The sequence below is a fragment of the Schistocerca piceifrons genome, chromosome 2, assembly GCF_021461385.2.
Source record: "Schistocerca piceifrons isolate TAMUIC-IGC-003096 chromosome 2, iqSchPice1.1, whole genome shotgun sequence".
In the NCBI taxonomy this organism is placed as follows: domain Eukaryota; kingdom Metazoa; phylum Arthropoda; class Insecta; order Orthoptera; family Acrididae; genus Schistocerca; species Schistocerca piceifrons.
In genome coordinates, this window is record NC_060139.1 from 698,245,936 (window position 1) to 698,260,916 (window position 14,981).

General features: G+C 41.8%; 1 protein-coding gene across 3 annotated transcripts in view; it reads left to right on the plus strand.

The window, feature by feature from the left end:
* The window catches only part of LOC124776240 (lysine--tRNA ligase), an 85,212-nt gene that overhangs the window by 51,495 nt on the left and 18,736 nt on the right, over window positions 1–14,981 (plus strand). For all 3 annotated transcript variants that reach the window (XM_047251104.1, XM_047251103.1, XM_047251105.1), the window contains exon 8: window positions 13,055–13,267. In XM_047251104.1, coding sequence (XP_047107060.1) covers window positions 13,055–13,267 — 213 coding nt within the window. The remainder of the gene's footprint in view (window positions 1–13,054; window positions 13,268–14,981) is intronic.

Consider the following 14,981-nt stretch of genomic DNA (forward strand, 5'->3'; position numbering starts at 1 on the left):
GCAGTTACCCCTATCTGTCCGTTCAGTCGTCCCACTCATCACCATCGCGGGTGTGGTGTAGCGGTTAGTACACTGGACTCGAATACAGGAGGTTCAAATCGCTGTCTGGCCATCCAGATTTAGGTTTTATGTGATTTCCCTAAATCACTCCAGGCAAGTACCAGTATGGTTCCTTTTAACAGGACTCAGCCAGTTTCCTTCCCCAACCTCGTATAATCCGATCTTTTACTCCATCTGTAGTGGCTGTGCCATCAACAGGACGATAAACTCTAATCTTCCTTCCTTCATTACCACTGTAGCATATAAATTTTATAGATCTAGCTCTTGAGAAAGTTATAGTATATAAGGACAATATTGTGAAAAAGATAGATTGCTTCTCACCATATAGAGGAGATACTGAGTTGTGGACAGGCACAACAAAAAAGACTTCTATACATATTAAGATTTATGCCAGAATACCTCCTTTGGCCACTGAGGCCAGACTGCAAGAGACTGAATTTGATAGGAGTTGGTGGGAGGTAAGGAAGAGGCTCTGGGATAGGGAGGGAGAGGATTGCAGGGTAGGAGTGGGGGAAGGTGTACTGCTGCTTATGGGAACGGGTGTGGATGCAGCGGGGCTGTTGGATGGGGTAGGGCTGACACATGCAGTTGGGAGGTTTGTGGAGAGGGAGGGAGTAGCAAAAAGGAGAGAAGTAGAGGATGGAGGGAAAGACTAGTGGATGCTTTGGTGAAATAGAAGGCAGTGTAGTGATGGAGCAGAGCAGGGAATGGAATAGGTGGATGAAGGACAGTGATTAGCTAAGGTCGAGATCGGGGCGGGGAGGGGGGGGGGTTAAGGGAAGTAGGATATATTTCAGGAATAGTTAAAATCTGCATAGTTCATAAAAGCTGGTGTTGGTTGGAAGGATATAGTTGGCAAAGGCTGTGAAGTACTCATTAAGGTGAAGCACATTTTGTTGGACAGCATGTTTAGTAACTGGGTGGTCCAGTTATCATGCGGACAGAAAGCTTGTTAGTTGTCACCATGTAGAAGGCAGCACAGTGGTTGCAGCTTAATTTGCAGATAACACTACTGCTTTCACAGGTAGCCCTGCATTTGATGTGGTAGGTGATCCCTATGACCAGTGTGGAGCATCTAGGTCATATTGCAGAGATATGAACCATGAGGTGAGGGGTTGGGAGCAAGGCTGGAGTAGCAATGGATGAGGATACTGCGTGGATTTGGTGGGTGGCAGAATATCACTGCGGGAGGATATTCCTCATTTCAGAGTGTAACGAGAGGTAGTCAAAAACCTGGTGGAGAGTGTGGTTCAGTTGCTTGAGTCCTGGGTAATACTGAGTCGCGATGGGAGTGTTCCTCTGTGGCCAGACGGTGGAAGTGTGGAAGCTGGCTGGAGAGACAAGGCATGGGAGATCCATTTCTGTACAAGGTTAGGAGGGTAATTTCAGTCTGTGAAGGCCTTAGTGAGACCTTTGGTATATTTGGAGTGGGCCTGCTCCTAGCTACAGATGTGAGGACCACAGGTGGCTAGGCTGTGTGAAAGAGGCTTCTCAGTATGGAATGCATGGGAGCTGTCGAAGTGGATTTGTTGCTGGTGGTTGGCAGGTCTGATATAGACGGAGGTATTGATGTAGCTATTTTTGAGGTGAAGATCTATATGAAAACAAGGTTGCTTGTTGGATTTAGAATGACCAGGTGAAACGAATGGGTGAGATGATGTTGAGGTTCTAGAGGAATGTGGATAGTGTGTCCTTACTCTCAGTCCATATCACGAAAATGTCATAAGTGAATCTGAACCAGATGATGGTTTGGAAGGATCCCTCTAGATGGCCAGTGAACAAGTGTGCCCTGTGGGTTCCAATTGCTGTATTATGGATTTGTCTGTAGGTGGTGCCTTCTAAGGTGAAGTATTTGTGGGTGAGTATATAGTTGGTTATGGTGACCAGAAAGGAAGCTGTAGGATGTATAGTAGTCTTTTTTCCTGTCTGTACCTCAATGTCACCTCTATATAGTGAGTAGCAAAGCAATCTATGGGTGTTATCATAATATTGTCGTTATGCCAACCTGGATTTTCCAGTGTTTGATTTTGCATAGCGGCTTAACCTCCATCCTGCAACCTAGTGCCGTTTTCCTTTGTTACTATTCTTTAATGCATTACTTTACTTCTCTTGTGTTTTACGTGTCACTTTCGAAACCACACTCACCCTTGATGATGTCTCATTCCAGCAGAACACATGGCTATATGACCCTGCTGTTGCTAAGTGCAGCATCTTGTAATGGGGGAAACCTCAGTGCCCCAAAATCTTCAATAAGGATTTTAGAGAAAGCACTGGACCCCAGGATTTGGATTATCATTCACCGTTTATTGCATACAAAATGATTTATTCATTAATGGTTTCAGAATTAAAACAAGCAATAAACTTTACATAAAAGTATAAAGGTTCCTTAAATTCAAAATAAGTTCGTGATTTTAAAACAGTAATTCAGCAATATAAAGCTTTCAGATAGAAAAAAATTATTTAATTTATAGGAATTTCAAAATTTGTTTGGATGGACTTAACAACCACCAGGGAGATGGCAAGAGATCAGTAACACATCATTTCACATGAACCAGTTAATGATAATTTTAGCAATTAAAAAATGGTTGAACGAATAAGTACAGTTCCCAAAACATGTTTACAACAGATAACAGGCTCCAAGAGGCACAATCATGCTAATAATAATTCACCCTTAGACGGAACAAGATGTTGGCAAGAACTCGGTTTAGAGAAATGAGGGGATCACAACTGCTGCTTGTTAAGATAATTTTGAACAGTATGTGATAATCGCTATTAGCAGGACAAGAGACTCCCATACTCTTTGTGAATACCAAGGGTGAAATTCTTCATCCCCAACAACATTTTTAGGAAAGAATTAACATATGAATTTGTTTTTCTTTTAGAAATATAAAAGTACAACAACAGTAAAGAAATATACCAGTCTTAATATACAACCTGAAGGTATGTGGTAATTTACAAAATTGAAACCCTTTTCTATAACATGGAATTTAATGACTGCTTGGAGAGAACAAGCTACTAAGAATTTAATGACTGCTTGGAGAGAACAAGCTACTAAAGCAAACACTGAAAGATTGTGTCAAAGACTCTGAGGGGTAGTACAAAACAAATACAACTTACCTTGTATATGAATTCCATCCACAGAGTGGGTCCAATAACATTGTTGCATACAACTGTAAACACAGTTAATGCCTCACTATCCCAACCACTCAACAGCCGGCAGAGGGACAGATGATGTACTGTTAGGTCACATGCATGCAAAATCAGGATCACAAGCCACAACCAGGCTTGAACACACATGCCTGTGCATAGCTGTACAAGGCCCACAAGCAACCAAGTTTAGCGTATACACCTGGAGTACAGAGCATATGTTAGTCAGTATTAAATTACAGACACACCAACCATGTGCACACAAAATGATTAACACAGCTAAGCCCAGGACACCCCAATGAACCCAGAAGTGCAGTAACAAAATTTCAACAGAGTATACAAAATACAAATTGTAAACACGTGAGGGGCAACACCCAAATCGAAGTCAACAACCCAAGGAAATTTAAATCTTAAAACGCTTGGATCAAAATCACATTTAAATTTGCCGTAAAACTAGTTCACAAAATGTAAGTCTGCCTTACAGATATTACTTATCCTATGCAGAGACAACACCCAAAACTCCCCAGAAAATATCTGGTGGAATAACAAGGCTGACGAATACGATATCTGCTCAGCAATATACAGCGCTGCCAGGAACAGACTAAATGCAGGTACTGGGAGAGGCTAAAACAATAAATACCCACAGTGATCTTAGATTTTTTTTTAGTCAAACAACTCAAACTTGAATTACTATTCAGCATGGCCCAGAACTTAAGATTGTAAAACCAACTCCCGCAGTAAATCATGAATATGAATTCAGAGTTCAGAAGCAAACAACGAACTATATTTAAAACAACTTCAGGATAAATGCACCTGCAGATATAGAGGCCAGAAAACATGTTCAAATAAAACAATGTAAGCACAGAAAAATCACCTCAGAATATTTCCAAGGGTCCATGTCTGACAGCATAAATTCTCCAATTGGCAGATAAATGAACCAGGTCCACACGTAGCAACAGCCATCAATGGCCCCCAAGCACTTAGGCTCCCCAGTTAGTCCACAACACATTGCAAGTACTGCCAATGCCGGCCAAAGCAATGACCACTTTGTGAGGCACTTTCTTTGCTTGTACTGCTCCACATCTCTCCAGCAACCCCTTTCTCTGTTCGCTAGAGCACACCACCTCATAGCCGAGAACCAAAGATGAAAACAGACGGCAAGGGTCGATATCCAGTGTTGCCAGGGCTCACATCTTATGTCTCACAATATTCCCATCGACATTATTAATCCTAGACTGTCAAATTGATCACTGTTCCTGCCTCATTGTTGCATATTTTCAAGTGTGATAATTGCCGTGCTTTAACACATTGCTGAACCTCGACCTACTAACCTCCTTTTCTCTTCTCTTATTCCAGCGCGTGTGCGTGCGCTCGTGCACACACACACACACACACACACACACACACACACACACACACACACGTGTACGCGCACTATTCCTGCCTATTCCTTGCGTATTTTCAAGTGTGATAATTGCCGTGCTTTAACACATTGCTGAACCTCGACCTACTAACCTCCTACTACCCTCCTTTTCTCTTCTCTTATTCCAGCGCGCGCGCGCACACGCAGTAACCTTACTTAATCCATTCACGTCTTCATACATTTCCACCCATCAATCTGCATGTCACATTATCATCTTTTATTTATTTTTCTCTTTGATCTCATTTTGTTTTTGTGTCAATTTTAGTTCATTTCAATATTGATCCTGCTCCTTCAGGCTTCACGTTCTTTTCCTATATTTCATCCTTTTTGTGATTTTTCTTTTATATTTTATGTATTTTTATGAGTTTTTTGGCAAGTATTTTTACTTGTTTCATTCTCCACCATGGATCCATGCTCTTCCCATCTCCATCAATACACAAAAGTTTCATCATCCCTAGCGAGAACCCAATCCTACATACTATTCCTGCTTTTTCGCCTAGCTCATGGAGTCTCTCCCCCCTGCCAGTTGGCCTTATGATCAACTTACCCATTTCTGGCTGCAACCACTCATTCCACAATGACCTCTATCTATTCAAATTCCACCAGCCCATAACCATCATCAACCAGGTCCTGCAAAAGCATGTAACTCAGGCCCAAACTTCCTTGCAATACCTGCTCTCCTTTCACAAAATTCTCAGAAACCAGTTTACGTCCTACACCAGCCATGCACTTATCCACCACCTCTGCAACAGCCTCCAGCATCCTCCACGTCCTTTCATAGCTGACAAAACCTGCCTTGCAGACCTGAGGGTGGGGCATCCTCAGTAACTCCCTCGACCACCATACAGAATACGCAACCTAAACAGTCATGAGCCTTTTCCGCAAAACCCATGGTCCCACAGAAGTATCAGTCCTTTTTGAAGGTCTTACTTTATACCCCACTCCCAAATTGAATCATCCTAGGCTTGCTGAACACCTCCCCGTCTCATGGTCCCTACTGTGGAAACACTTTTTCGCCACCAACCCTACCAATTAGACTCAACTCAAAGCCAATGTTGAACCCTGCTGCCTCAGTTCACTCTTCCATCCAGCTATGATCCGCCCTTGTTAGTATTCCTCACTATCATTTCCCAAATCTTTCACTGTGGATGCTAACCTTAAACCAACTGAAAGAACCACAATCCACCACCTAAAAACTGATCCTGACCTTGGAAGCCTACCTAACACAAAGGCTCCACCACTGGTTTTGAACCACAGGGATTACCTGGTGGAACACTGTTTTCCTACCTTCTACTTTCTTCCTAAAATCCATAAACTCAGCCACCCAGGATGCCCTATTGTGTTCAGTTACTGCGCACCTGTTGAGAGACTATCTCCTGGATCAACACATATGCCTATTACCCGTAGCCTACCCTCCTGTATAAAAGACACCAACCATATCCACCACCAATTGTTCACAGATAGTATTCCTTTCTCATGTGGTGTCCTGCTTGTCACTATTGATCCACCTCCCCCTACCTAACTTCCTCGATGTCCATGGCCTATTCACTATTAAACAGTGCCCGACTGACTCCAGACGTACAACCTCCTTTTCAGTCACCCTGACCAACTAATTCTCACCCGCAATTACTTTCTTTGAAGGCATCATCTGCAAACAAATCCATGGTACAGCAATGGGCGCCTGCTCAGTACCATCCTATGCCCACTTATTCACAGGGCCCTCTAGGGGGAATCTTTCCTAACCACCAAGAATCCTAAACCCCTCACCTGGTTCAGATTCACTGATGACATTTTTTGTGATCTCAAGTGACGTTAAGCACATCCTATCTACTTTCCTCCACAAACTCAATATCTCCCCCATTCGGTTTCACCAGGTCCTCCTCAATCCCACAAGCCACTTTCTTCAATGTATAATTCCACTTCAAAGACAGCTACATCAGTACCTCCATCCATATCAAACCGAACAACCACCACAAATACCTACATGTTGACAGCTGCCACCAATTCTATACCAAGAAGTGCCTTTCATACAGCCTAGCCACCTGTGTCCCTCACATCTGTAGTGAGGAGCAGTCCCTCTCCAAATATACGAATGGTCTCACTAAGGCCTTCACAGACCGAAATTACCCTCTCAACCTTGTACAGAAACAAATTTCCTGTGCTTTCTCTCTGCAAACACCTCCTACGTTACCACAGTCTGGCAACAAAAGAGCACTCCCCTAGTGACTTGTTACCACTCAGGACTGAAGCAGCTGAATCACATTCTTCACCAGATTTCGACTACCTCTCATCGTGCTTGGAAATGAGTAATATCGTACCCACTATCCATCCCACAGCTCCCACAATGGTATTCTACTGCCCACCAAACCTATGCAGTATCCTCCTTCATGCTCCCAATTGCTTGTCTCATGCCTCGTAGATCTGTCTGATACATCCTCCCACCGTCACCACCACCACCACTTACTCCAGTCTGGTCACAGGCATCTCCTAAACCATCAAAGATAGAGCTACTTGTGAAAGCAGTCCCGTGATCTACAAACTAAGCTGCAACCACTGGGCTACTTTCTACATGGGCATGACAACCAACACACTTTTGTACGCATGAATGATCACCGATAAACTGTGGCCAAGAGACAGCTGCACCACCCAGTTGCTGAACATGCTGCTCAACATAATGTGCTTCACTTCAATGACTGCTTCACAACCCACACCATCTGGAATCTTGCTACCAACACCAGCTTTTCTGAATTGTGCAGGGGGGAGCTCTTCTTGTAATATGTTCTACATTCCTATAATCTCCATGCCCTCAACCTTTGCTAGTCCTTGTGTTTCACCCACCTATCCCCTTCCCTGCTCCAGTACCAGCACTGCACAGCCTTTTATTCCATCAACACACCCTCTAGTCTTCTCCCCCCCCCCCCCTCCTTTATTTCATTCCTTGTCCACTCTTCAGCCACCTCCCTCCTCTCCCCCCCCCCCTCACCCCCCCGCCCGTCTGCCCCCCCCCCCCACCACCACCACCACCACCACCACCACCACCACCACCATCACCATCACCAAACCTCCCAGATGCATCTAGCAGCCTTACTTTGTCCCTACCATGTCCCTGCATGCTCTCACAACCAACACTATACCTTCCCCTACCCTGCTGTCCCACCCAGACCCCTCACACCTGACCCCTCATTAGCCACCCCACCACCACTCACAGATTGCTTTTCCCATCAGGTGCAGTTGCTCGCAGTCCAGCCTCTGTGGTCAGAGATAGAGGTCATGTGTGTGAGAGTTGCGCTTGCGCGCACGTGTGCGTGCGCGCGCTTGTGTGTGTGTGTGTGTGTGTGTGTGTGTGTGTGTGTGCCGCGCGCGCTTGTGCACGCGCGCGCTTGTGCTCGCGTTCGTGTGTGTGTGTGTGCGCGCGTTCGTGTGTGTGTGTGTGTGTGTGTGTGTGTGTGTGTGTGTGTGTGTGAAGTGCCTGGGACTGCTCGGCCACAGCGGCCGGCTAAAGACCATGAAATAACTTCACGTTTTTTGTCAGTGTCTACACACAAACATTTCTCATGAATCCATCTGAAAACCATATAAAAACCACTGCAATTCCTAAGGTTAGGCTTTACAAACACAGAAAATTGTGTTGGGGAGGACTCTGAAGAATATGTGTAGATGCTTATACACAACACATTCATGTTCAAGACGCGCGCCTTTTGGTCTAAATGTGAAACATGTAGCAGTCTTTTTGTTGTGCCTGTCTGCAACTCAACATCTTGTCTACATGGTGAGAAGCAATTTATCCTTTCCATAATCCTGTCATTATAGTATATGAGGTGTGGCTATAAAATAACCAGGCATGAAACATTTTGTTTAATAAAGATTCATATTTGGCTATTGTCACTCTCCATATACTCCCCTCCTTTATCCCTACAATGCTGTATGCGAATTTTCCATTGATGGAAACTGTGCTGGAAGTCTTCCACTATGAGCTATTTGCTGATGCTTGCTGCTTCTTTCACTGCTTCAGCGGACTAAACTTTTGTTCCTATTAATGCAGATTCACATTGGGGAATAGGTAAGTCACATGGTGTTAGGTCAGATGAATAAGGTGGATGTTCTAACACTGGGATGCTGTACTTCACTGGAAACCTCGTAACAGACAATGTGGTATGAGCCGGTACGTTGTCTTGATGTAGGACCCCTACACAGATTTGAGCAGGAACCTCAAGGCAACAATGTTGATTAATAATTTGACCTATAGGAAGCCAGTGTAGGTAGTCAATTCCATGAATATTGAGAAAAAATCATTGCTTTGTGAATCTTGATTTGCTCATTTGAGCTCTTTTTCTCTTGTTGAAGTTGAACACACTCCAATGCATTGATTGGCACTTAGTTTTAGATTTGTTACATGTTATCACTCTTCCCAAGAAATTAGGATCATTTTCAGTGGTATTTAAAGTGTCAGTATAAGTAGTTTCACAAGCTTCTGTTTGTTCGATCGTGAGAATTTTTGGCACCAGTTTCACACACACTTTTCACCAATTTAAAAACTGATTATGCAAAATTTGCCTTACACATTCTTTGTAGATTCCTACAGTTCCAGCAATCAGTCAAACACCCAACCAGTGGTCAGATCAGATCAGATTACCTGCTTGTTTCGATATTTTCATCCTTTTTGATGTTGAACCGCGTCTTGGGTGTGAGGCATCTTCAGTATCTTCTAGATCATCTTGGAAACTCTTGAACCACTCAGAAACTCGCATATGTGGTAAACTGTCTTCACCATACACTTTACTATAAGTTAGGCTTCCACACCAGTGAAGGAAATGGTCACACTGATTTGTCTACAGGCACCAGAGATGCTGCATTCAATTGAGAGAGCTTCATGCTTCACAACTATTGGTTTTTCATCGTTGGCACATGCATATTTACTGTATGACAGCATCAACCCTATTATTTTGTAGCAACACCTCGTATAAGGCATTACCTGTGCATGCAATGAAGTTATTGCTTTTAATATGTACTTGAAAATACCATCTTTTTTTACTGAATTGAGGTGTGAAAATCCCAAACTACTGTCACATTACATCCTAATGGTGTTGGTGGCAATGGAATATTGAATCATTAAGAAAAGAATGAGGGGAAATCCTTTATGGTTTATTTTGTCTTGAACATGAATGTGTTGTGTATAAGCATCTACACATATTCTTCAGAGTCCTCCCCAACACAATTTTCTGTGTTTGTAAAGCCTAACCTTAGGAATTGCAGTGGTTTTTATATGGTTTTCAGATGGATTCATGAGGAAGGTTTGTGTGTAGACACTGACAAAAAACGTGATGTTATTTCATGGTCTTTAGCTGGCCACGGTGGCCGTGCGGTTCTAGGCGCTCCAGTCCAGAACCGCGCTGCTGCTATGGTCGCAGGTTCAAATACTGCCTCAGGCATGGATGTGTGTGATGTCCTTAGGTTAGTTAGGTTTAAGTAGTTCTAAGTCTAGGGGACTGATGATCTCAGATGATAAGTACCATAGTGCTTAGAGCCATTTTAACCATTTTCATCGTCTTTGCATGTAAAATAAAAGAAACCAACCACACACACGTAGAGGATTGATGTGTGGAGCACTGTAACACATAACATAAAACAGCATTCACACTAACTATGGAGCACTTGTTCTTTTGCCCGCGATATTACAAACAGCCGCACAGACATCTGAATGCACACTCCCATGACCATGGTGCCTGTCTTGGCATGGTCATGGGAATGTGCACCTGGGTGTTTGTGTCATTGTGTGAGCTATTTGCTGGAAAAAGAGCCATTGTTCAAAAGCTAGTGTGAATGCTGCTTTCTACTATGTTTTACTGTGCTCCACACACAGATCCACTATAGGTGAATGGTTGCCTTTCCATTATTTTACATATCCCTCCATCCAGAAATTTCTATTATTACTCAAAAAAAAAAAAACAGATAGACAAGAGTATCAACAGTACACATCAAAGGTTTGATGATGCGAGGCATGCTGATTTACCACTAGACAAAGGAATGGGAAATGTTACAGACATAACAAGACCTCCAGTTTACATAGAAAGACCCTTCAGTGATTACAATATCACATCAAATTGACAAATAAACTGGCCGTTTGAGCCCACTTATCAGTATGACATCACACCCATTCTGGCCTAGATGCATGCACTAATTCCTTCGGGAAGGGTGTCAAAGCAGTTGTACCCTCTACTTAGAGAAAGTGGCCCACGACTGTTGCTACTGGTCCTTGATACACTGAAATTGGGTCAGAGTTAATATCCAAGCTGGTCCTACGCACGTTCTTTGAGGGACAAATATGCGGATCTTCCTGGTCACAGGAGAATCTTGACACCATGCACGTGGTTCATAGAGACTTGTCGTGTGTTGATGAGCATTGTCCTGTTGAGAAAATGCACCATATACTGTTGCATGACAGGGAACACATGAGGACAGAGATGACTGTGACAAGCTGTTGTGTTGTCAGAATTCCCTCAATCACTACAAGCTGTGATGAAGTCGTACCCAATCATTCCCCACACAATAACTTCTGGAGTAACACCTCTGTGCCTCTCCAAAATATTGAAAGAATGGAACCTCTCCCCAGCTTACTGCCATACTCACTGATGATGGTCATCCAGTAGTGCAGAATCACAGTTCATTGCTGAACACAATGCTATTCCATTCAATACCAGTTATATCACCTCTCCAAAGGCAGCCATTTGTGTTGTGATGTTAACAGCAGCCTACACACAGATCGCTAATTTCCTAGTATGGCTCCTGCTGCTGCCAGTTTTTGACCAGAATGGTGCAGGAGATCCCTTACTTGTTCTTGGATGGTGGGTGCAGATCTGCTGATGCACAGTACAGAAATCATCCCTTGTGTGGTGGTCATATGTGGTCAGCTGGAACCTTGATGGCGAGTGATCGTTCAACATCAGATGCGGTTCATGCCTCTTATATAGCCTACCAGACCTAGTGACAACACTAATGCGCTTCGGTGGCCGTCTACCTTTCACAGAGAATTGCAACTCAATCGTTCACATACCTACCTACTGATGATGTGTGCATGTACGAAGTTACATTGACATCTGACTATATATGATGTAGTCGGATGTCAATGTAGCTTTGTACATGCACACATCATCAGTACGTAGGTATGTAAATGATAGAGTTGCAATAACTCTGACAAGTAGAACAGCCACTAAAGTGCATTAGTGTTGTCACTAGGTCTGGCAGGCCATTTAAGGAGTACATAATATGCAAAGTTATGTATAAATATTTCATGCAAATTGGGTGAACTATTAGGAATTGAAGTCATCCACTGTTTTTCTGTCGGCATGCGTGGGCTAATCTCAGGAACCACTGTAGGAATTTGATACATATTCAGTTTGTCAAAACAGGACCCGTATAAGATCACATTGTTGTCTGTCTGTCCAATTTCCAAACCCTATATTTCAGGAGTACTTAGATGTATCAGGTTGACATTTAAGTCACATATTAAGATGTAAAAGAGTTAAGCTTCTAAGTCAATGCAATCAAAAGATACAGCCATTTATGTTATATATTTTGATACTCACAAACTCTGGTCAAAACCAACTGGGCATTTCCCATTGACTTAGAATCATGAGATTTGCCAAGAAGCAAGGTTTCACAGTACAAGCAAAGGAAAAAAATCCAAAAATTGTTAATTTGTAGTTATATCGCATGAAAAACAAAATATTTCTTCTGTCATTTGTAATCTGACTTTAAACTTGAAAATACGTTTGCGTGGAATCCTCAGTGTGCGAGTCCTGCTTGCACCTGGCCAATTTTTGTTGATTATTTAATACAATCCTTCATTTATTCATGCTTCAAAGATGTTTTAATGTTGTTATATTTATTAGTCTGAGCATTCATATTCATTTTACAAACAGAAATAACAGCTATGTGTTGCAAGTCATACTTTGCTCAAGGTACTCTGAACGCTGTAAAAAGACCTGCCTTATACTTCCCCATCTGCAGTTATTAAATTGATAATATTATGATAATGATTTTGGATTAAAGGAAACCATCCAACACACACACACACACACACACACACACACACACACACACACGCGCGCGCAGAGAGAGAGAGAGAGAGAGAGAGAGAGAGAGAGAGAGAGAGACACTTACCTGTGCCCCTGCCTGGTGCCAGCACCATACAGGTGCATACGTGTGTAGCTCGAAAAAACGATTACTCCGGAAGCTAGAAAGGTTTGTTTGTGCCTTTTAATGATTCAATGCTTCTGCTTTTTGGTGAGTGGTCCCCTTTAATCCAAAATTATTTACATTATGCCAGAACTTTTCTACAACGAATATTAAGAAAAGCTGTCTCGAAGCGTAAGTTGCACTATCGTAATACTCTGTGTGTTAAAACTCCATACTTTTTTTTTTCAGCTGGTTGGAGAATTCCTTGAAGAAAACAGTATAAATCCAACATTTATTATTGACCATCCTCAAATAATGAGTCCTTTAGCCAAATGGCATCGATCTGTTAAAGGATTAACAGAAAGATTTGAGTTGTTCGTAGCAACAAAAGAAATATGCAATGCATACACTGAGCTGAATGATCCTATTGTCCAACGTGAACGATTTGAGCAACAGGCAAAGGTACTTTCATTTGATTTATTTGATCAGTTATATATCTCCATATTTGTTCTTTCTTACTGAAAACTTTGCTGTGTTCATAATTTTATATTGTTAATATTTGTAGCCATTCTTCCTCTGTTGATACGTAATTTGTGTTTATCATAAAGATACAAACAAATACTATCAGTCTTCTGCACCTGAATGGTTATTTTGTTTTTAACCAGACATGTTTCACCTATTCCTGTAAGGCATCACATAAAAAGAACAGGTAACATAAAAATCACTGGTGATGCCTAATAAGAATAGGTTAAACATGTTTGAATGAAAAACAGAATAAACATCCTGCTGAAAGAGATGGTTACTATTTGTTCTTATCTGGATGATAAACATAATTTGAATTAATAGTATATGTTGAAAGTGCCAAGTCAATAGCGAACAAATCCATGAAGAAGAAAAGAGAATATCATATTTGCTCCCACTATGAAGACCTCAGAAGGTTATTTAAAACCTGTTAATGAAAATATAATAAAAAAAATGACCTCAATTTAATTTACACAGAATTAATGCAAAATGGTTTTTCAACAGCAACAGATGCTGTGGTGGAGACAGAATATGACCGCACATTCGCATACAATGTGAAAAGTCTTATAAATGATGATATTTTGGGGAGGGATGTTCTCCAATGCAGTGATTCCAGAAATGATAACATTATCAACACCAGTGATAGCAATAGTAACCCAATTTTGGCTGCCATCAACGTCAGTATGCTGCAGTGGCCATAGCAATATTATGGTTAATAACATCATCATAAAATTGTTTGTGTATAGTAGGACATCATATATAAGCTCCAATTGTGGTAATTCAGGGAAGGTTGCCAAATGTGGAGTGGTGGTACCAAATTACATCCACACAAGGAATCGCCTAAAATATAGAAAATTTTAAGTATTAAACAACGCATGATTTAGTAAATGAGCAACCCTGTACACTATCTGATGTATAGAATCTTTAATAGGTATCCTACTTGTTCTCTTATCAGTCAGTAGTATCTACCTGTGGCTCTGTCTGCCACTTGTCTCACAGGACTAGTTTTCAGAGTGCTATTTTTCATCTATTCATCCTGTTGAAACCACCGTTTGTTGTCTGGAGGAATTTACACAAGGAAAGGTGGTTCTGACTCCATTGCCTAAATTATTTGAGCTTGATTACCCGACTATCATATTGTAAAATATTTTCACTTTCAGTAGAACCCATTTAGCTGTGTTAATTTCTAGTATCATTACAGGCTCAGTCTAAATGTCAGGATGTTACAAAACTATGTAAGGTATCTCATATCATCTTTGGTGTGTCAGCTTTTGAAGAAGGTACTTTTTGTTTATCTCCTTTGCCACAGACATACTTGCATATGCTTAGTGCTCACTCAGTATGCTTTTCCAACACCTTGTTAGTTAATGAAGTATTCGTTATTTGCTCTGTCATAATATGTTATTTTGAGCACAGAGTTTCTTCAGTACCCTGTGTTTAATGTTCCACTGAGCAACACATCTGCTCATATACTGACTACCATCTAATGTTGTATGACACTGGAAAGTCCTTGTGGAGTAAAGCAAACAATTTGCCATATAATTGAGGCATTCAGTGGTCACTAAGTTCGTGAACAACACTAAAAATACAGCTAAGCTTCCAGGTGATGACCTCCTTCAGAGTTGATTAGTACAAAATAACATTTACACAGCTT